Source organism: Sus scrofa, chromosome 9 (assembly GCF_054392235.1).
Source record: "Sus scrofa isolate SSC_HxYL_T2T_F1_AM1 chromosome 9, Sscrofa_HxYL_maternal_Yorkshire_Landrace_v2.0, whole genome shotgun sequence".
Classification (NCBI taxonomy): Eukaryota; Metazoa; Chordata; class Mammalia; order Artiodactyla; family Suidae; genus Sus; species Sus scrofa.
In genome coordinates this window covers 53,669,879-53,692,354 of record NC_139391.1, presented here as the reverse complement: position 1 = coordinate 53,692,354, position 22,476 = coordinate 53,669,879, and the positions used below count along the sequence as shown (strand labels likewise).

Below are 22,476 nucleotides of genomic sequence, written 5' to 3'. Positions count from 1 at the left end.
CACAGTGTGTATTTTACACCTTGCTCTTCCTGCTCTAAGTGGTGGGACTCATTCTCCCTGACCTGTGCAGCTGATTTTCACTGGTGGAGGCGTAGTCCAGCGCAGGGCTGACTTATCTATTCTATTGTTAGTTGTTATCTGGACCACTTCTAGTTTTTCTTTCATCAGCAATGCTGCCAGGGAAACTCTTAGGGGAAGTGGCTAGCCTTTTAAAATGCTCCTCCTCCAAGAGCCCCAGGTTTTGCCTCTGTACAGAGCACAGGAGGAATACTGGGCCTGCAGCGAGAGTTCTGGGAGTTCCCTGTAGCCAAGATGTGATTCCCAGGATCTCTTTGCTCCCTGGCCCAGCCCCACTCACACACAGAAGCCTTCTGCTCTGAACCTGAGATTCCACACCCCTGCTCTAACAGCAGGGAAAACAATGGCCTTTTTAGAGGCAGTCTGGATTTCTGAGTCACACCCCTCTCCCTACTGTCTCCCCCTCCTTCCCCAGGTAAGAAAACAGAGCTCTCAATGAAAGGGCTCCATTGATGGTCTACAGGCATGAGAGCGTGAGAGCTGTAGCAGGACAGGACCCAGGCTCTGCCCTGCCTGGACGGCCTGAGGATGCCAGCCATCTGGCCAGTTTGGTCACATTTGCCACAGGACCACTGGGGGAACAAAGGAAACCTGCCTGTGGTCGTGGCCAGACATTTTTCCATATGCCACACAGTCTTCTACTTAAGGCTCACATAATTTTAAAGGTGGAAAAACAATGATAAAAGATGACTGACACTTCTTGAATACACACCATATATCACTGTGCTAAGTGCCTTATATACCATGATCTTAGCGGTGACAAAATTAATTTAGAAGGTTCAGACAGGCATTTTTAAAAAAGGAAACAGACAAAGCTGGAATTAAGAATACTAGAGGTAGAGTTCCCATCGTGGCTCAGTGGTTAATGAACCCGACTAGGAACCATGAGGTTGCAGGTTCGTTCCCTGGCCTTGCTCAGTGGGTTAAGGATCCAGCATTGCCATGAGCTGTGGTGTAGGTCGAAGACACGGCTTGGACCTGGCATTGCTGTGGCTGTGGTGTAGGCCAGCAGCTACAGCTCCGATTAGACCCCTAGCCTGGGAACCTCCATATGCCACAGGAGCAGCCCTAGAAAAGGCAAAAAACCAAAAAACCAAAAAAAAAAAAACAAAACAAAAAAGGAACACTAGGGGTTCCCATTGTGGTGCTGCAAAAATGAATCCGAATCCAACTAGTATCCATGAGGATGCGGGTTCGATTCCTGGCCTTGCTCAATGGGTCAGGAATCTAGCGTTGCGATGACCTGTGATGTAGGTCACAGACATGGCTGCGGTGTAGGCTGGCAGCTATAGCTCTGATTCGACCTGACCCCTAGCCTGGGAACTTCCGTATGCCTTGGTGTGGCCCTGAAAAGTGGCGGAGGGGGAGAAGATGAGAATACAAGAGCGTGTCCCATAAAGTGAGGGTAAGTACCTAAGTACCATTCTGTGAACTTTTTCTGTCCCTTATATTCATGTATGTTTATTCACCTGCCCTGGGTCACAATGTGAAGTATCTCTCTCACTGCGGGCAGAGGCTAAGAAATTTTCCAACACCCTTTCTTCAGAACCATCCTGATGTAGGTTCAGTTACTAACCTTATTAAACAAGAAAAAAACTGAAGCTCCTTCCTCAGCTTCATTTGGGTGACACACCTTAGTCACCAACCACCCACCAAACTCCTAATGCAAGGGTCTCCTTTCTATTCCTTTTCCTCCCCCAGAACATTCTCCCTGCTCCCCTCACCAGCTCTCTGCACAGCTGGTTCCTTTCCATCCTTCAGGCCTCAGCACGGGGGTCACGTCCTCGGAGAGCCCCTGGCCCGCAGCCCGAGCAGCCCCTCTCCTGGTCACGGCCATGTTGACGTGTCTCCTTGTTTGTTGTCTGCCTTCCCCACAAGGAGCCCCCCTTGTGTACCTGGCACCTGGCACAGCACCAGGCACACAGCAGGCACCTCCTATTTGTTACATTAATGCAGACACTCCCAAGTGCTCACAGTTGGTAAATGGCAACGCCATGATCCCAGCCCAGGTATGCCCCACCCCTCAACACCGACACTATACATGAAAACTCAGAAAGAGCACGCCACCACCCCAGGCCCCAGCGCGAGTAAGTGTTAGCACTGGCTGGGCTAGACTCCAATGCCCACGCTCTCCCACGTCCATAGGGTGGAGGGCTGTGACTGCCTCACTGAACAGCCTCTTGTGGTCAGCTGAGGACTTGGAAGGGATAAGTGAGGACACAGCAAAACCTCAGGCTGGAAGAGAAGAAATCTGCTAAAGAGTGGGGAGATACCAGAAGAAATCAGGACAGCGGCAAGCTCAGAAGGGAGTTGGTGGAGTTGGTGACAGGAATTGGAGAGGCGGGGCTGAGAAGGCTTGCGACAGAAGCCAAAGGGGCGGCCGCAGGAATACCGTGGCCATGCTGCCACCTCGTGGCTGTGGAATGCTTGGCCCACAGGAAAATTAAGAGGTGGGTTGGTCTATGGGATCACTCTTCAGGGGTCATTTCCACCTCATCTTGGTCTGCCTGCTGGGGACAGGAAATGAGTCTGACGCGGCTCCATCTTTCAAGAACTACTGTCCCCTACATCCAGGTAGTGACCCAACCCTGAGAGGTTTACTTCCCCCCTTTCATGGTCATTCGCAGGGTGCCCCCCCCAAACACACTGGGAGGGCAGGGATAGTATCTGATCCATCCCTGAAGCTCCAGTATCCAGCGCATCGGTCATGGCGACTACTTAATATGCACTAACTGCTTCTACAGACACTAACTCTTTATCTATGAGGTACCTATGCGAGTACCAAATGGAGATGTCAAGTAGGTGGTCATTTCAATATGAGCCTGTGGTTCCTGGGGGAGGTCAGAGATGGGGGAATAAATGTGAGCATCACCCACACACAGATGGTATCTAATACCAGTGACTCTCAACAAGCTTCACATGCATGTGACTCACCAGGGGGATTCTGGCTAAAATGTAGATTCTGAGGTCTGGAGCAGGGTCTGGGAGTCTGTGGGTCTAATAAGCCCCCAGGTGATAACAATGTTGCCAGTCCACAAACCACACTCCCAGTGGGAAAAATCTGGAACAGAAGTTGACAAGCTATGGCCAGAAGGTCAAATCTGGCCTATGGCCTCTTTTTCTACATCCAGCAAGATAAGAGCGACATTTTCATCCGAAAAAGGGTTTTTTTTTTAAAAAGAGAATATGTGACAGACCATTAGTGGCTCACAAAACCTAAAGTATTTATCTCGGGTCCTTGACAGAAAAAGTCTATGTGGCATTCCTATTGTGGCTGAGTGGATTAAGAATCTGACTAGTATCTATGAGGATGCAGGTTTGATCCGTGGCCTCACTCAGTGGGCTAAGGATCCGGCGTTGCCACGAGCCATGGTGTAGGTCGCAGATGCTGCTCAGATCTGGTGGTGCTGTGGCTGTGGCATAGGCTGGCAGCTGCAGCTCGGATTCGACCCCTAGCCTGGGGACTTCCATATGCCGCAGGTGTGGCCCTAAAAAGACCCGAGGAAAAAAAAGAAAAAAGAAAAAAAGTCCATCAATTCCTGATCTGGAATGCCCTACAGGGACAAGGTGCACAGTGAAATGAGAGGTATGAGAACGGGGCCTGGGCCAAACTGTTATGACCTCCAAGTCGCCATGCCTAGTTTGGGTAAAAGTATACGCTATCTGTATGTGTATGCTAAAAAGACAGTGAGTCCTGGAAAAGATGAGCTAAGGGATGAGGCTCCCAGGTGTGAGTGGGCTGCACTGGGGAAAAGGTGCAGACATCCAGGATGCTGAATGGGGATGAGCACCCGTGGCCTTGATACTGACTGCCTCTTTCAGGGCTTATCCTGGACAAAAATGATAAAAATTGAATGACGGGGCACTGGCCACCACCAACTCTATGCAGCACCACAGAAGTACATGTACTGAGAAAACACAAGGAAAAGGAAAGGCTGTGAACTCCTCCGGGCTGCTCCGTGGAGCAGAACCATCTGAATTTTGGCTGAGGGTGGAGAAGGTGCAGAGAGAAGAGGGAAGGTGAGGGAAATGGGTGGCAGCAGAACAATGGCCCCAGAGGCAGCAGTGGAGGGGCTGCCCCAAGTCGTGTTTGGCCACAGTGTCTCTTTTCATGCTTCTGCCACCCCGTGTTGAGGACTACATTTGCTTAAATGTCACTGCCCGAGAAAGCAAATACAGCTGTCCCTTTCTGTCAACATGAACCAATCAAACTGGCCCTCTTTCAGTAAAGGACAGGCTGGCTTGCTTTCAGCTCTGAAAGGTTTGCTTGTCTCGTATCAAGCGTTCACATGTAGTTCCAAAGGACAACAATAGCACCCTTTCTTAAGGGTGCAGAAAAGACTAAATCATCCAAAAGACTGCAGGGGGGCAGCTGTAAAGCCAAACTGCTCTTAAATGCTGGAAGGCAAATAAAGACAAAAGAATATTACGAAACTATCCTGTGCTGCTAAACAGAGCCCAGGATTTCCTGGTTGGGAGGAACCTTCAAGACCAACCAGCCTCCCTCATCCTTCCCACAAAGCTGGCTCTTGAACCTAATTGTCTAAAGGATAAAAGCTCATATCATGCCTGGCTTTTGGCATGGAATATTCTTCTCCTTTCTCTTAATAAATTAAAAAAAAACGCAATTAAAAACAAATCTCTGGAGCTCCCATTGTGGCACAGTAGAAACAAACCCAACTAGTATCCATGAGAATGTGGGTTCAATCCCTGGCCTTGCTCAGAGGGTTAAGGATCCAGCATTGCCATGAGCTATGGCGTAGGTCACAGGCACAGCTTGGATCCCTTGTTGCTGTGACTGTGGTATAGGCTGGCAGTTGCAGCTCTGATTCAACCCCTAGCCTGGGAACTTCCATGTGCTGAGGATGCATCCCTGAAAAGCAAAAAAAAAAAAAACAAAAACAAAAACCCAAACCCAAAAAACACCAAGTCTCTGCCTTTTAACCCACTGACTCCTGCCCTTTTCAAGCTCTCAATCGCACTCACTGTGTCTCCACTAGAGAGACTTCCTTCGGGGAAGTAACTGATCTTGCCGCACCCAGCATACTGCTCACTTTCACAGCCACACGGTGAGTCCTCAGTCCACGAAAGAGCTCAGTTTTCTGCCACCTATTTGCTGTGCAATCTTGGACAAACTTACTTAACCTTTTCAAAACCTCAGTTTCCTCACCTGTAAAGTCCTATCTCAACAGGGCTGTACTGAAGATTAAATACGATGATGTAAGTAGATAATCAGAATGGTGGCTAGCACAACAGGAAGCGTTTAGTAAGTCCTGACAATCATTATTCAATTGGTAGATGAAACTGTTCTAGCCCATGGATCACACTCCCACCTCGAAACATCTCACACCAGGGCTGGGTTTCTCAACTTCAACACCACTGCCATTTCTTTGTTGTGGGGGCCCATCCTGTGTTTTGCAGGATATTTTGCAGGGTCTCTGACCTCCACCCTCTAGGTACCAGCAACACTCCACCTTCCAGTTCTGACAATCAAAAATGTCTTCAGAGATTGCCAAATGTCCCCTCCTCCTTCCATAGAGAACTATCGCAGGAGAACATGCAAATCAGTTATGAAGTGGTCACAGCCCCCGCTAGTTCCCCACCATCCTGCTCTTCCCAAAGGCAGCTGCTTCAGCCCCACTTGCTCACCACTCAGCTGCCTTGGAGGGAAGAGGTGATAGGTGCTGTAGATATCATTGGAGAACTGCAGCTGGAGTTCAGGGCTGCCCATCAGGAGCTGGGCCACCTGGTCCACCTGAAATGGCGTCTTCTCCAGGATCACAATGGCATCTTCTCCATCTCCATCCCCAGAAGCCTCATTCACCTATGGGCAGAGACACCATCAGTGGGCCCTGGGGTAGAACCATAGTTGAAACCTGGACAGCAAAAGTAAAAGCTCTCAGGGCCTTAGCAATCTCAATACTTTGGATTTCCTTCTCTGCAGTCTTCCCTCTAAGAAAGCCTAGCCAAAGGCACCCATGTTTCTTTTCCCGGAGAAGGCATCTCATCAACCCAGATCCTTGCCACAGCTCTTTAAGAGATGCAAGACTTCTCAACTGTCTTCTCTTTTGGGCTCACAAGGCCTCTGTCAAATTCTCCTCATTTTGGAGTTCCTGTCGTGGCTCAGCGGTAACGAACCTGACTAGTACCCATGAAGACATGGGTTCAATCCCTGGCTTCACTCAGTGGGTTAAGGATTCGGCATTGCCATGAGCTAAGGTGTACGTCACAGCCTTGGCTCCAATCTGGCGTTGCTGTGGCTGTGGCGTAAGCCAGCAGCTACAGCTCTGACTGGACTCCTAGCCTGGGAACTTCTATGTGCCTCGGGTGCAGCCCTAAAAAAAGAAAAAAAAAAAAAAAAAGACACCCCCCCAAAAAAATTCTCCCCATTTTACAGCTGAAGAAAATGAGGTCTAGAGAAGTTTAAGTGACTTGCCCAAATGGTGAAATAGAAATTAGACTTTAAGTATCCCAACTAGCTTCGAGCTCAAAGGTTCCCATGGCTAAAATCTTCAGCAGGTGCTGCAGACTGAAGGTAAGTTGGGCTGAGACAGACAGAACCTTGTAAAACACAAGAGACACAGAAAGAGGCATGGAAGCCTGGCCCAGGGTCTCCCTGCCCCCATCCTCCCAAAAGTGAGAGCGCCTGCCAGGACTTCTGGGGAACCCTTGGACTGCCTCTTTACTAGCTCTTGGGTCAGTATCCAGTCTCTCCTCAGTCCCTGCTGGAGAGCTGAGCACGTGATATTAGAGCTAGCTGTGCCTGTCTGCTTAAGGATGCTCTGCACTCCTGAAGATCAAGGATGGGAACTTTCAGCTCTATGTTGCACCCAGTTCAGTGCTGGCCCGTCTGTGCATGAAACGTGGAATTGAATCAAGAATGGGAACTTTCAGCTCTATGTTGCACCCAGTTCAGTGCTGGCCTGTCTGTGCATGATATGTGGAATTGAATCACCAATTCAACAAACTGTTTCCCCGCTCCCAGGAGCGGGAGTCCTGTATATAGCAGAGATCATACTTCCTACAGTGCCTATGTTATTGCCTGGGGCCTGGATGACCAAGACTGCCCAGAAACATACTGGATTCCTAGCACCTTACAGGGTTTTTGTGTGTTTTGTTGGGGCCCGTTTGTTTGTTTGTTTGCCCTCACCCAAGGCACGTGGAGTTCTGGGCCAGGGATGGAACCTGCGCCACAACAGCGATCCAAGCCCCATCAGTGAAACCTCCAGATCCTTAACCAGCTGTGCCACAAGAGAACTAGCACGTTACAGGTTTAATAAATGAATGGTGAAAGCTTGGGGAATTTAACATGCGACTTTTTAATCGACAATAAATACACTCCGCAAGTGTTAGGTTCTTATTTTAGTACAAGAGGAGGAATTAGGGAAATTAGCCCCACGCGTGTTAATTCCCTTAATTTCACAAGTATCCTTGTTTCCTCCACGAACCAAACCCCTGCCCAGGCATTTTGGCGCACTTGGCCTCCTTCCCACCCGGGGCAATGCGATTAGTATTTTCCAAAGAATCTCAAAAAAAAAAAAAAAAATCCGCCTCCGAGGCGACGATTGGGTCACTCCTTCCCGCATCCCCACCCCAACGCTGCTTAATGGTACCTTTCCGTGCAGGAAAATGATTTTGTCCCGCGCAGACTCCCTTAGCACTTTTTTCACTCTAAAGCCGGAGAAAGGTAAGCGGACAGGAGCAGAGGTACCATTCCCAACCCTTGCTTCCTTCTCCTCTGTGCTGGGTGCCTCCGCCTCCTCCGGGTCTCGTTCGCGCTTTCTCTTGCTGGGTTGAGGAGCGGTGTCCGCCATATTGCCGGGGGAGAGTGTGCGCCTGCGCCAACCCGGCCGCGGCCCCGCCCCTCTGCCGCCTCACCCCACCTCCGCGGAGGGCGGTGACTACAACTCCCGACGTGCTCCGCGCCGGAGTCAGCCGATCTCCTGGCTGTAGGAAACCTAGGGCCGCTGTTTTTTGGGACTCGTCTAGAGTGAGCATCTTAATTCGAGTTTCCCGCCTTTGGTCTCCTCGTGCTAGCCAACCCGGGCGGAGGCTGGTCCTGAGGGAAAAGAGAAGGTGACAGCAAGGCTAGAGAGGCTGCAGGGGAGAGGGTAGCCCAGCCACCCCACCCCACCCCTACTCCCCCGAGTCCGAGCTGCAAGACGCCCTTTGGACTCTGCGCTGACACTTGGGTTGAATACAGCTTTTTAATCAGAGTTATGCCAACATTGATTAGAGTGGAAGGGATGTTTCTGAAGCAAATCTGTTGAGCCAATCTCTTTCTTAGTCAATTGATTGAACATAGAGAACGCTTAAAACCCTATCCATTTTTCACCCGTTTCCATTTTACAAAAGTCCTCTTTGTGTTGTCCTTTTCTTTGTAAATCCCAGTATTTTTTGCTGAGAAGAATGGTAAGTGAACAGGGCCAGAAGTACATTTCCATTGCCTGCCTCTTTGCTTCTGCTTCCTGTCCATTAGATGATCAGGTACCCTGCCACCTTCTCGTTCACCTTGCCTTTAAAAACACTTCCCTGAAAGCCATCAAGAAGTTCAGGTCTTTTAAGGATGAGCTGCCAGGTTTTCCTTGCTTGGTCTCACTCATTGCCTGCCTCTTTGCTTCTGCCCCACTGTATCCATGTTACAGAACCAAAGTTGGGTCTCCTTGGGCAACTTACTGCAATCTATCCACACTGGGTTGTGATGAGGGAAAGTACAGCGTTTATTGCAGTCTTTGGGGTTTCTTTGCGTTTTAGGGTCGCACCCGCTGCATGTGGAGGCTAGGGGTCCAATCGGAACTATAGCACAGCCACAGCAATGCAGGATCCGAGCTGCGTCTGTGACCTACACCACAGCTCATGGCAACGCTGGATTCTCAACACACTGAGCGAGGCCAGGGATGGAACCCACAACCTCGTAGTTCCTAGTCGGATTCGTTTCCGCTTTTCCACAACGGAAACTCCCAATTGCAAGGTTCTTAAAGTGAGACCAAGCAAGGAAAACTGGCAGCTCATGCTCAAAAGACCTGAACTTCTTGATGGCTTTCAGGGAGGTGTTTTTAAAGGCAAGGTGAAGGAAAAGGTGGCAGGGTACCTGATCATCTAATGGACATTCTTCTGGTTGATAGATGGTATTTCTGGGGTCAGTATCAACCTCTGATTCCAACCAGTCTGGGGTCTACAAGGTTGTGATCAGTATGTAGTTTGCAGTTAACTTCTACCTAGTGGGGATTTCATTATCTGCGAAATAATTCAAGGATATGGCTCAGGGTTTTATTTTATTTATTTAAAAAAAAAATTTTTGGGGGGGCTGCACCCACGGCATATAGAGGTTCCCAGGCTAGTAGTCCAGTCAGAGCTACAGCTGCTGGCCTATGCCACAGCCACAGCAACACCAGGTCAGAGCCGCATCTGGAACCTACGTTGCAGCTTGTGGCAATGGCAGATCTTCGACTGAATAAGGCCAGGGATCAAACACACATCATCATGGAGACTATGTCGGGTTCTTAACCTGCTAAGCCACAATGGGAACCCCTCTTTTCTTTAAAAATTTTTTTTGCCGTATAAAATATTTACTTATGATTTCCCTGCAACTCTTGGTGCTTGAGCATGCCTTCCTGAGAAGTGAGTGCACCTCTGCTGATACTTGCCAACTGAAAAAAACACACAGCCTACAAGTTGCATGTTATACTTTATTCAGAGAATCTACTGAGGACTGTAGCCTGGAAAACAGTCTCTGATGGCTCTGAGGAGCTGTTCCAAAGAGGTAAGAGAGGAGCCAGGATATATAGGAGGTTTTGTTAGAAAAAAAAAAATGTAGTTGAGCATCCAAAGATTACTGCTAATCATGAAAAACAGACATTTCAGGTTAAGGATTTTAGTGCCTCTCTATACATGGGAAGATGCAAGAGTCTGAGGTCATTGAAATTATTTCTTAGTTATGCACCTTAACTATCTAGGGCCAGTATCCTGTTTTTCTTCATCCTGAATGCCCCCTCAGGGTGCATCATCACGGCCTAAAACAGTGGCTAATGGCTTGATGGTGAGCAATATTCGCTGGTTACTGAAATGGCAGGCAGGCAACAATTTTTTGTTGTTGTTGGCAAATCATTGATGTGATATTTTCTGCTAACCACCCTTCCTTTTTTTTTTTTTCTTTTAATTTGGTTGGAAGGAATGTATTGGAGAGCAAAGTTGCAAAGCACTGTGCTAGTTAAATTTTTTTATGTCAAATTTTGTATTCTGATTTATTTTGTTTATTTATTTTTACTTCTTAGGGCTACATCCATGGCAGATGGAGGTTCACAGGCTAGGAGTTGAATCGGAGCTACAGCTGCCAACCTATACCACAGCCACAGCAATGCCAGATCCGAGCCTCGTCTGCTACCTATGCCACAGGTCACGGCAACACAGGATCCTTAACCCACTGAATGAGGCCAGGGATTGAACCTGAAACCTCATGGTTCCTAGTTGGAGTTGTTTCCTCTGCGCCACATTGGGAACTCCAGCCTAGTTTAATTTATAGCACTTTCTCTAGCTCCCCTCCCCAGTCCCTACATAAACTTGATTGACCAGTTAGGCTCTCAGCACGACTGGTTGAAATATGATGGCTTTAGTAGAAACTTGAGGAGCGTGAAGTCTCTGCTTTCTAGAAAAATAATCATTGCTCAAAGTAAAATTAAAATTTTCTTTGAGATAATTTTTTTAAAAAAGGAAAGGAAGTGGAGTTCCTGTTGTGGCTCAGTGGTTAACGAATCCAACTAGGAACCATGAGGTTGTGGGTTCGGTCCCTGGCCTTGCTCAGTGGGTTAAGGATCCGGCGTTGCTGTGAGCTGTGGTGTAGGTTGCAGATGCGGCTCGGATCCCGTGTTGCTGTGGTTCTGCCATAGGCCGGTGGCTACAGCTCCGATTAAACCCCCCTAGCCTGGGAACCTCCATATGCTGTGGGAGCGGCCCTAGAAAAGACAAAAAGACAAAAAAAAAAAAAAAAAAAAAAAAAAAAAAAAAAAAGGAAAGGAAAGGAAGTATACTGTTGACCCTTGAAACAACACAGATTAGAACTGCAGGTCCACTTATACGTGGATCTCTCTCTCTCTCTTTTTTTCTTTCTTTTTTTTTTTTTTTTGCCTTTTAGGGATGCAGGTGAGGCATATGGAAGTTCCCAGGCTTGGGGTCAAATTGGAGCTGCATCTGCCAGCCTACACCACAGCCACAGCAACACCAGATCTAAGCCACATCTGTGATTACCCCACAGCTCATGGCAATGCCAGATCCTTAACCCATGGATACTGGTCAGATTCATTACCTCTGAGCCACAACGGTCATTCCCCTTTTTTTAGTTTTAGTTTAAAGAAGGAATAGACCCTTTCATTTCAGGTATTAAGACAGACTAGGTATCCTAAAAACAAGTCAGCTAAAAACATCTAAACATTCTGGGTGCAAAATTTAAAACATCCTTTTGATTACATTCTTGCTCTCTCAAGAAAATAAAATTTTTAGAAACAAAAAATATGGGGGCACACATCAATAGAATAGTAAGTGGATATTGAAGCTGTGGTTCTAAGTGTGCTTGTTGGTTTGTAGAAATCTAGAGACTTGGGCTTTAAAATGTGATGTTTAAGGCACAAACCTGGGCTTGTGCAAGTGAGGAGTTGGAAGAGAGCTTCCCAGAGAGCCAGAGATCTTTAAAGATTCCCCCACTTCAATGAAAGGGCCAACTATTAAAAAAAATAAAAATACCCCCACTAAAGGGAACAAAATATTTAGGAAACTTATGTGTCTCAACATCTGGCTCTCAGGGAAGAAAAAAAAAATCTTTTGAAAATATGTAATCACAGACCAATCTCTGTGCAGGTTTAGAATTCAAATTCAAGAGTTCCTGTCGTGCCGCAACAGAAATGAATCCGTCTAGGAATCATGAGGTTGCAGGTTTGATCCCTGGCCTCACTCAGTGGGTTAAGGATCTGACATTGCTGTGGCTGTTGCCTGGGCCTGGAGCTGTAGCTCCAATTATACCCCTAGCCTGGGAACCTCCGTATGCCACCTCCATATGCGGCCCTAAGAAGATAAAAAATAAAATAAAATAAAAATACCTTTTACAGTTGCAACTGAAAATATGAAGTAGTGGAGTTCCCGTCGTGGCTCAGTGGTTAACGAATCCGACTAGGAACCATGAGGTTGCTGGTTCGGTCCCTGCGCTTGCTCAGTGGGTTGGCGATCCGGCGTTGCCGTGAGCTGTGGTGTAGGTTGCAGACGCGGCTGGGATCCCGCGTTGCTGTGGCTCTGGCGTAGGCTGACGGCTACACCTCCAATTGGACCCCTAGCCTGGGAACCTCCATATGCCGCGGGAGCGGCCCAAGAAATAGCAAAAAGACAAAAAAAAAAAAAAAAAAATGAAGTAGTAAGGAATTACTCTCATAAAAGAGGTAACTGACCAATATGGAAAAGACGTATAAAGTTTTATTGAAACATACTTAAAGACATAAATGGAGACATACTTTTTATGAAGAGAAAGTTTCAATATAATTAAAACATCTATTCTTTATAAATTAATCTCTCTAGATAAGTCCCATAAAAATATGTACTGGCCTTTTCCTGGAATCGAACAAACTGAATAAACAGTTTATATGAAACAGTTTATATGAAAAGAGAAAAGGAAGGGTTAGGGTGATTTTAATGAATGAGAGGAGTGGAAGAGCAGACCTGTAATTTTTCAAGGTTTACTAACAACCACCGTAAATAAGCCAGCATGCTACTGACACAGGGATCCCTGGACAAAGGGAGGAGCCTGGAGGACCCAGGAGAAGACCCCTACATATGACAAAGTGTGGCAGGAGTGACAAAACACTCAGTGGGGGTGGGGAGATGGACTCAACAGTAAATGATGGCTACTCAAATAGGAAAAAAAAAAATGGATCCCTGACTTAAAAACCAAGAGCAACAAAACCAAACCCAAACAAAACATCCAGGTGGATTAAAGACCTAAATGTGAAATGCTTTCAGAAGAAAACACAGGAGTAGCGAAGGATTCCCTAAAGACACAAAACTCAGAGACTATAAGGATAAAAAGATAAAAGGTTTTATACTAAAAAATAAAACCTATTCTTTAAATGACACTGTTCTGTGGTTGTTTTTTTTAAAGCTTTTAGTAATTTAGAGATATATAAATATTTAGGAATAAAATAATACCTGAGAGTTGCGTCAAAATGATCAGAGGGTGAAGGAATGGGTAGAGTTATTGTTAATGTAAGTTTATCTCTGGTTGCCTAGTGGTTAGGGATCCAGTGTTGTCACTGCTGTGGCACAGCTTCAATTCCCGGCCCAGGAAATTCCACATGCCACAGGTATGGCAAATAGATAAATAAATACATAAATATAAACATTATATACCCATATATAAAATATTGCATATATATGTGTATATATAATGTTTTATACACACACTCATATATAATCTTATCTCCGAGTTGAGTTGGTAATGGTTGAAACTGGATGACAGGTACATGGAAGTTCACCAAATTTTCTTTTTAGTGTATGTTTTTTTTTTTAATTAAAAAAAAAAAGGCAGGAGTTCCCGTCGTGGCGCAGTGGTTAACGAATCCGACTAGGAACCATGAGGTTGCGGGTTCGGTCCCTGCCCTAGCTCAGTGGGTTAAGGATCCGGCGTTGCCGTGAGCTGTAGTGTAGGTTGCAGACGCGGCTCGGATCCCGCGTTGCTGTGGCTCTGGCGTAGGCCGGTGGCTACAGCTCCGATTCAACCCCTGGCCTGGGAACCTCCATATGCCGCGGGAGCGGCCCAAGAAATAGCAACAACAACAAGACAAAAATAAATAAATAAATCAATAAATAAATTAAAAAAAAAAAAAGGCAAAAGGAAAAACGTTATAAAAGGATACCAGTTTTGATCCACCAAATTAGCAAACATTTAAAAATCTAGTAATCCTAGAAGTTCCCATCGTGGTGCAGCAGAAACGAATCCGGCTAGGAACCATGAGGTTGTGGGTTCAATCCCTGGCCTTGCTCAGTGGGTTAAGGATCCCACTGTGAGCTGTGGTGTAGGTCGCAGACACGGCTTGGATCCCACGTTGCCGTGGCTCTGCCATAGGCCGGTGGCTACAGCTCCAATTAGACCCCTAGCCTGGGAACCTCCATATGCCACGGGTTCAGCCCTAGAAAAGACAAAAAAAGACAAAAACAAACAAAAACAAAACAAAACATAAAACCCTGTAAAAGTAAATAGGTCGTCAGGAATGCATACATATGTAATAAATTTTTACGGAAAAGTTAAGAATGATAAATTCAAAATTCAGAATTGTGGTTACTTCCGGTGGGAGAAGGGAGGAGAACGTAATTAAGGACACAAAGGGAGTGAGATGGGGATTGTAGGGTTTTGCTTTTAAGCTAGTGTTAGGCATTGAGTGTATATTATTCTTTAGTCCTTTGGTTTGTAATTAAAATTTTTATTCACAATACATACAAATAGCAAATCATGTACACTTGAAACTAATGTAAACTTTTATGTCAATTACATCTAAATTAAATATATATCTAATTTTTTTTCAGTAGAAGGAGGAGACTTGGTAGGGGGAAGTGGCTGAAGAGAAACAAAAGTATACATTGGGGGAATAATAAATTCATTTCATTCTACCTACCAACTTTTATTGAGAACAGATGAATGAAAACTTTGCCTGTCCTACAAGGTACACAGTCATCTCCCAGAAGAAACAGGCTGATTCCTCTGGGTGCAGAGGTGAAGAAGCTACTGTAAAAGCTTGAGTTCTGGCCAGACTCCTGGTGAGGCCCCAGATGTCAGAGCATTGGTCTCTCTCTCTCTCTCTTTTTTTTTTTTTAGTCTTTTGTCTTTGTAGGGCTGCACTCGAGGCATATGGAGGTTCCCAGATTAGAAGTCAAACTGGAGCTAGAGCCGGCCACAGCCACAGCCACAGCCACGCCAGATCCAAGCCATGTCTGTGACCTACACCACAGCTCATGGCAATGCCAGATTCTTAACCCACTGAGTGAGGCCAGGGATTGAACCTGCAACCTCATGGTTGGTTCCTAGATGTATTTGTTTCCGCTGTGCCATGATGGGAACTCCAGAGCACTGGCTTTTGATCCCAGCTGATCTGCTCTTCACCCCACCTGCTCCCTGTCCTCTCCTATCTATTCAGAACGGTTTCTAGGTGTGTCTTTAATGACAGACATGCAGCAAAAATAAATACAGGACAGTGCTGGGTGCATTTTCCACGTGACTTTCAGAAGTGTGTGACGTCACTGGAGACCCAGCAGGAGTGTGAGTGTGAATGATATCAAAACTGTCATGTTCCCCTAACATCTGTTCAGGGCTTCCCCAGGCCTCAGGGAAACCACCCAGTCGGGGCGAGCAGTGCAGGCTTCCAGCTCCTTATCCAGGCAAAGAAGGCACCTCTACACCAGGGCCCGGTCCCAGGGGAAGATGTAGGCATACAGTGCCAGGCTACACATCCAATTAGGCAGGAGGCAAAAAACACGGGTGACTGCTGAGTATCAGCATGTCCTCTCGCCTCTACTTTCTGGTTTCCCCATGGCCTTCCTGGGGGGAGTCCCCAGCTTCCTTGTGGCCTTCCTGGGGGAGTCCCCAGCTTCTCCAGGCCTTCCTGGGGGAGTCCCCAGTTTCCCTGGGGCCTTGCTGGGAGCCCACGGTAATGGAGGCCATGGGCAATCTGATCCCAGGGTCACATACAACATGCTGCAAAGGAATGCAAGGCCCTGCAAGGCTCTGGGCTCTCTAACTCCATTTCCAGCTTTGCTCCAACTTTCTGGGTCCTGTGGTGACAAAAGGAGAGTCAGCTGAGGGCCCGAAGATCTGAAAGAGACCAAACCAAATCACAGGGCTTGTCACCCTCCTCAAACTCTGGCATCTTTGTTTCCTCCGAAGAGGCCCCTGCCTCTGCTACTTTTTAATCTATTTTACTTCCAAACCCACTATATAATATAATGCCCCTCCCTGGATACATTTATTGTAGGCAATTCTTTCCTATTATTTTGCACCTGTTTGCCTTACTAAACCAGCGTCCCTCCTGGCATTTTTCCCAGCTCTTGATGGACATTGCCAACCTGACCTCGGTGAAAGAAACTGAATACTATTAATACTACTACTAATAATAATGGTTAATATTTATTGATGACTTGATATGTGCTAGGCTCTGCCTATTATGAATACTTTGCTTGTGCCAGGCCATTATCTGAATGCTTATTTAGTGTTTATTTATAAACACTTATTTAGGTCTATAGCATCTTTCCAATTTAATCAATGAGAAAACCCAGGCACAGAGCAGTTAAGTAACTTCTCCAAGAAACAGATGGTATTTTCTGGAGCCAGCCCTTTGAAGTACAGACAGACCTCAGAAATTTGCAGGTTCAGTTCTAGACCACCTCCATCAAAGTGAATATTGCAATCAAGTGAGTCACACAAAATTCTTTTTTTGTTTCTTAGTGCATATAAAAGTTATGTGTTTTTGTTTTGGTTTTTTTTGTTTTTGTTTTTGGTTTTTAGGGCCACACCTGTGGCATATGGAAGTTCCCAGGCTCGGGGTGGAATCGGAGCTACAGCTACCGGCCTACACCACAGCCACAACAACATGGGATCCAAGCCGTGTCTGTGACCTACACCACAGCTCACAGCAGCACCAGATCCTTAACCCACTGAGCGAGGCCAGGGATCCAACGTGCATCCTCATGGATCCTAGTCAGGTTCATTAACTGCTAGCCACGAAGAGAACTCCAAAATTATGTGGTTTTTTTTGTTTGTTTCTTGTTTTTGGCCACACCTGTGGCATTTAGAGGTTCCAGGGACAGGGACTGAACCCATGCCATAGCAGTGACCCAAGTCAGAGCTGTGACAATGACAGATCCTTAACCCACTGACCCAGCAGGGAACTCCAAAAGTTATGTTTACACTATTCTGTGGTCTATTAAGTATGCCACAGCATTATGTTTAAAAAAAAGTATGTGCCTTATCAAAAAATATTTAATTGCTTTATGGAGTTCTGGTTGTGGCTAAGTGGTAATGAACCTGACCAGCATCCATGAGGACGCAGGTTCCATCCCTGGCCTTACTTGTGGTTTAAGGATCTGTCATTGCTATGAATTATGGGGTAGGTTGCAGATGTGGCTTGGATCTGGCATGGCTGTGGCTGTGGTATAGGCTGGCAGCTACCTATATATATATTTAATTGCTTTTAAAAAATGCTAACCATCATCTGACCACAAGGGTTGCCATAAAACTTCAATTTGTAAAAAAGCACAATATCTGCTAAATGCAATAAAGTGAAGCCTACACTTGGTCACAGTGCAAGTCTCCTAAAGGCCAAAGACCAGCAGGCACCACAGCTGAAGCCCCTCCCCCTTCTCCCCTCCTCCCATAGCTTACACCGCAGGACAGCCTCCTTGACTTGGTGAAAGCCTCCATCTGGGCCTCGGCCATCCACGAAGTACATGAATCGGAGCTCGGCAGGGTAGGCGGCTCTGGAGAGACCTGACATCAACGGGATGGTGCGGCCCTCTGCCCCGGGGGCCTCACTCAGTGCCTGCAGCATCTGGTACCTGCACCACGGGTCCTGGAGGAAGCCCGGGGTGATGAGCAGCACGCGGCAGTGGCTGTTGCTCAGTGCCTGGCACAGCTCGGACACAATGGCCCCGCCTGGGGTGGCATCTCGAAGCTGCAGGAAGCAGCGCAGGCTGGAGGTGCTGCCCTCCAGGTAGGAGACCAGCTCTTGGGCGACCGCCAGGTCCTCCTCGCTGTGGCACACGCACACATCATAGTCCTTGCTCCAGCGGCCGCTGCTGCTGCTGTCTGCGCCCATGTGTGTCGGTGGCAGGGTGGGAGACACCTCTGAGCTGGGGCCCAAGGGTGGAGGGCTGTCCTGTGAGCTCGACTGTGAAATATCACTAGGGCGGTTTTCTGGGGAGACATGAGTCGTTGTGGGCTTCTTCGACAGGGCCTGTCTGAACCAGTCTGTGGGGGAGAAACACAGCTCAGGCCTGCAGTTCTCAGCAGGAGCCTCCTCCCTCTCCTGCAGAGAGGGGCCACTAGGGGCAGGACCCCTGCCCATCTCCCCTGCCCACCTCAGACCTGCTGGTCTGTTCTGCTCTGTGTACAGCCTCAGGATTTGCCCCCACATTCCCATTATTTTTAAAGGTTTCAAGAATATGTAAACACTGTGGCTGTTTTATAAGTCAGTGCAGATGTAAGGCACAACATGGTGACTGTAGTTAATGATACTGTATTGCGTATTCGAAAGTTGTGGCTCAACGGTTAATGAACCTGACTAGGATCCATGACGATGCAGGTTCGAACCTTGGCTTTGCTCATTGGGTTAAGGATCCGGCATTGCCACGAGCTGTGGTGTAGGTCGCAGACGTGGCTCGGCTCCCACGCTGCTGTGGCTGTGACGTAGGCCAGCAGCTGTAGCTCTGATTAGACCCCTAGCCTGAGAACTTCCATATGCCTCGCGGATGGCCCCAAAAAGAAAAAAAAAAAAAAAAGTTATCATCATCAGAAGAAAAAAAATCTGTAACTATGTATAATGATGGATGTTAACTAGACTTAATAGTTGTGATCATATCACAATGTACCCAAATATTAGATCATTTTGTTGTACACCTGAAATTAATACAATGCTATATGTCTATTATACCTCAATAATTTTTTTAAAAAAAGTTTTTGTATAACAACAATATGAGGGATCCCATTGTGGCTCAGCAGGTTAAGGATCTGACTTCATGAGGATGTGGGTTTAATCCCTGGCCTTGTTCAGTGGCTGTGGCATAGGCTGCCGCTGCAGCTTGGAGTCAACCTCTAGCCCAGGAACTTCCATGTGTTGCAGGTTGGGACATGTAAAAAGAAAAAGAAGAAGAAAAAAGCAAGAGAGAGAAAAAAAGGAAGAACTGTGGCTGTTTTACCAGCATGATTGGCAAAGATGGCTTTGCCTGCTCCACACCCTTCAATTTCTGGTATCCCCAGCCTATCCTAACCAGAACTTGTCACTAGTCAACCATCTGTGAGTCTGGGAGTAGAACTATGCTAAGCTGGTAAAGATCAATTAGTTCCCAAACCCACCTTCAGCCCTGAGGGGAGGCGGATTTAGATTAAGGGGCTACCCATTATGGGGGGGAGAGAGGGGGAGGGAATGGCATCTCTTTGGCCCTAGAGAATCCTAGCTTATTACTAAATGAGTAAGGCAGAAGTGAGGAAGGGGACCACTGCTCAGAGCTCTTGAAGAGCTTAGAGCTTAGCGATTCAGAATCACACGTTGGAGCTGGGCACAGGTTTGATTGTGGACCAGCTGTTTGTTTTCTGTATGACATTAAGCCAATCAGTCTCTGTCTCCATTTCCTCATCTTTAAAATGGGTTCATTGAGGAAGATAAGCTGAGATAATGCAGTGGTTGGTATAGTGCAAGTACTCCAAATAATTTCAACTCAGCTTCCTCTGATTGTTTTTTTCTTTTTGCCTTTTCCAGGGCCACACCCGTGGCATATGGAGGTTCCCAGGGTAGGGCTCTAATCAGAGCTGTTGCTGCTGGCCTGCACCAGAGCCACAGCAACTCAGGATCCGAGCCGCATCTGCGACCTAAACCACAGCTCACTGCTACGCCGGATCCGTAACCCACTGAGCAAGACCAGGGATTGAACCTGAAACCTCATGGTTCCCAGTCGGATTCGTTAACCACTGCGCCACGACGGGAACTCCGGCTTCCTCTGATTTTGTGTGTGCATGGGTGTTTTCAGGGCTGCACCTGTGGCATATGGAGGTTCCCAGGCTAGGGGTCGAATCAGAGCTGTAGCCGCCGGCCTATGCCACAGCCACAGCAACACAGGATCCAAGCTGCGTCTGCAACCTACACCACTGCTCATGGCAACGCAGGATCCTTAACCCACGAGGCAAGGCCAGGGATCGAACCCAAGTCCTCATGGATACTAGTTGGGTTCGTTAACCACTGAGCCAAGACGGGAACTCCTTCCTCCCCTTTTGATGGGACAGAAAGTTTGGTGTTCTCTAGGTTGATGTTTTCTCTCTCTGCCTGGCTCCTTCCTCTGAATGGTTCTGGAAGATTTATATGACATGAGACACCACGTTAAGCACTCAGCACAGTAATTTCCAGGCTGGGAAAATTAGCTGAATGTACCTGGAAAATCTGTGACCCAGAAGGACTGAAGGCTCCCTGATACACTCCTCCTCTCCTGACTCCCCACAGAGCCTCTGGACACTGCGGTCAAGGCAAGAGCCCCTGCATCTCTCCAGGGCTTGTATTTGGGCAGGCAACCCTCCTGGAATTAGGAATCAGGAGTCTGTCTCCACTCACCAGCCATCTTGCCCAAAGGCTTTTTGGAGCGAGGATCCGGGAAGGAGGTTGATGATGCCATCGTTTTGGGCTCCACACTAATCCCATGAGACCAGGCATTGGTAAAATGGGAGGAGGGAGGGGACCCAGTCTTGACCTCATGGAACAGCCATCCTACAAGAATTAGAGACAGAGAAAGATAGTCACAAAAGCTGTGCTTATCTTACACCCAGTCACAGTGGGTGGGCTCTGGCCATTCTTTCTCTCCTAGTGCCTGACAGAGGCTCAGTCTCTAAATGGGTTCCTTGTCACTTGTGGGATTAGGGATGGACACCACTGATTAGAACTGGTTTCTAGATAGACCCAGATCTGTGCAGTGGTCAGACTTACAGGGTACGAGCTCAGCATGACCCGTAGAGTGACGGTTCTCTGCTCCACCTGGCCAGGAGTGCATTCAGGATCTGGGGAAGGGCAGCCAGCAGGCAGTGCTTTATAGGAACTTCCTATGTAAATGCTGAAATCAGAGAAGAAGTTCTGTTGCTAGTGGACAAATAACTATGTATTGAAGCAGACAGATGCTGAGCAGTAGAGAGAGGGTACATAAGAAAACTACAGAAGCAGTAAGAAAACTTCAGGGATTTTCCTCCAAGTCTTCCTTCCCCTGAAAACTCCCTCCATCCACCCTTCCCTCCCTCCCTCATTTGCAAATAGTGTGAAGTCAGCAGACTCTGCAGGGAGAGCGCCTAGCTCTCCATCGCTTATGAACCATGGCCTTCAGTAAACTACTAACTCCTGTCAAGCTAGCATTTCCATCTGTGAGATGGAAATAATTTGAGGACCTGCTCAGCATTGTTGTGAAATTACAGGAGATGCTAATGGTACATGGCATAGTTGTCTCTGCAGCACAGGTGTGGCTTGGGTGACTGCTGTGGAGTAGGTTTGATCCCCAGCCTGGGAAATTCTGAGTGCCTCAGGTGCAGCCAAAAATAAATAAATGCAGTAAAATTAAATTCAATTAAATAATCCATACATTGGAGGGATATATTCAATGCTACTCCAAATTCCAGAAGGTTTTTTTTTTTTTTTTTTTTTTTTTTTGCGGGGGGCCAGGGTGGGGGGAGGTGGCAGTGCAGGGAAGGGATTGTCAAACGGCGTCTAAATTTATACAGAAGTGTGGAGTTCCCATCATGGCTCAGTGGTTAACAAACCGGACTAGCAACCATGAGGATGTGGGTTTGATCCCTGGCCTCGCTCAGTGGGTTAAGGATCCGGCGTTGCCATGAGCTGTGGTGTAGGCCACAGACTCGGCTTGGATCTGGCGTTGCTGTGGCTGTGGCATAGGCTGGCAGCTACAGCTCTGATTTGACCCCTAGCCTGGGAACCTCTGGGTGTGGCCCTGAAAAGATAAAAGACAAAGTAAATAAATAACTTTATACAGAAATGCAAAGGACCAAGAATACCTTAGATGGGTAACCCTCCATGTTCTCTTCCCACCATGATGATGAGATGTCCCTGATGGTGGGGGCTCTTTCTGCAAGGTTTCTGAGAGGAAACGCAGAGCAGAGCCTGCCCTGATCCTGGAAGGGGCCACTGCGTTCTAGAGGCACTTCTGAAGATGAAGGGCTGGTGGAGAACTTGGCTCAAGAGCTTGGAGCAACAGGCAGAGGACTGTTTTCTCACTCTTTGATGGATCTGCAGACGTCAAAACAACTCCCCTGGGAACTTACCTAGACACAACTTGTGTGAATAGACACACTGAGTTAAGTGTTTTCAAAATGTAAAGAATGTCCTGCAGTGTGGGGCAAAAACGCTTCATTCTGCTAAATGCTGAATACCCTTGCTGAAGAACAGACGACAAGAGATAGTGATGATTCATGAAAATACATCAGAGTTCCAAAAAAGAGAACTTTAACTATAGCGGGGGAGGGGGGTTTGGGGGTGGGGAGGAGTGGCAGGGGGAGGCAGAAGGAGTTGGGATAGGCTTGGGGACCATAGCTCTATTTGGAAGAAACAAGCAGTTAGCTGCTAAGCCAGCCAAAAGGATGTGAACAACAGGTGAACATTAGCAAGGCTATGT

General features: G+C 47.3%; 3 protein-coding genes across 9 annotated transcripts in view; all 3 read right to left on the bottom strand.

The window, feature by feature from the left end:
• DCPS (decapping enzyme, scavenger) overlaps window positions 1–7,910 on the bottom strand; it is a 36,493-nt gene extending 28,583 nt beyond the window's left edge. For 3 of the 4 annotated variants that reach the window (XR_014814356.1, XR_014814357.1, XM_084974513.1), the window contains exons 1-2: window positions 7,692–7,910; window positions 5,728–5,902 (exon numbers count right to left, since the gene is read on the bottom strand). Coding sequence is in view for 2 of the 4 variants with exons in the window: in XM_084974513.1 (XP_084830639.1) it covers window positions 5,728–5,902; window positions 7,692–7,892 (376 nt within the window). In the remaining 2 variants the exon portion in view is untranslated. The remainder of the gene's footprint in view (window positions 1–5,727; window positions 5,903–7,691) is intronic. The other variant, NM_213790.1, reaches the window with a different exon arrangement.
• Window positions 1–22,476, bottom strand: part of ST3GAL4 (ST3 beta-galactoside alpha-2,3-sialyltransferase 4) — a 1,054,305-nt gene that overhangs the window by 75,570 nt on the left and 956,259 nt on the right. The window lies entirely within an intron of this gene.
• The window catches only part of TIRAP (TIR domain containing adaptor protein), an 18,552-nt gene continuing 10,589 nt past the window's right edge, over window positions 14,514–22,476 (bottom strand). For 2 of the 4 annotated variants that reach the window (XM_005667493.4, XM_003130060.6), the window contains exons 2-5: window positions 20,790–20,913; window positions 20,421–20,573; window positions 17,486–18,070; window positions 14,514–15,919 (exon numbers count right to left, since the gene is read on the bottom strand). In XM_005667493.4, the coding sequence (XP_005667550.1) occupies window positions 15,900–15,919; window positions 17,486–18,070; window positions 20,421–20,481 (666 nt within the window). In that variant the 5' untranslated portion in view covers window positions 20,482–20,573; window positions 20,790–20,913 and the 3' untranslated portion in view covers window positions 14,514–15,899. Of the gene's footprint in view, window positions 15,920–17,485; window positions 18,071–20,420; window positions 20,574–20,789; window positions 20,914–21,859; window positions 22,137–22,476 lie in introns of all 4 variants that reach the window. The other 2 variants (XM_021063114.2, XM_084976591.1) reach the window with 2 other exon arrangements.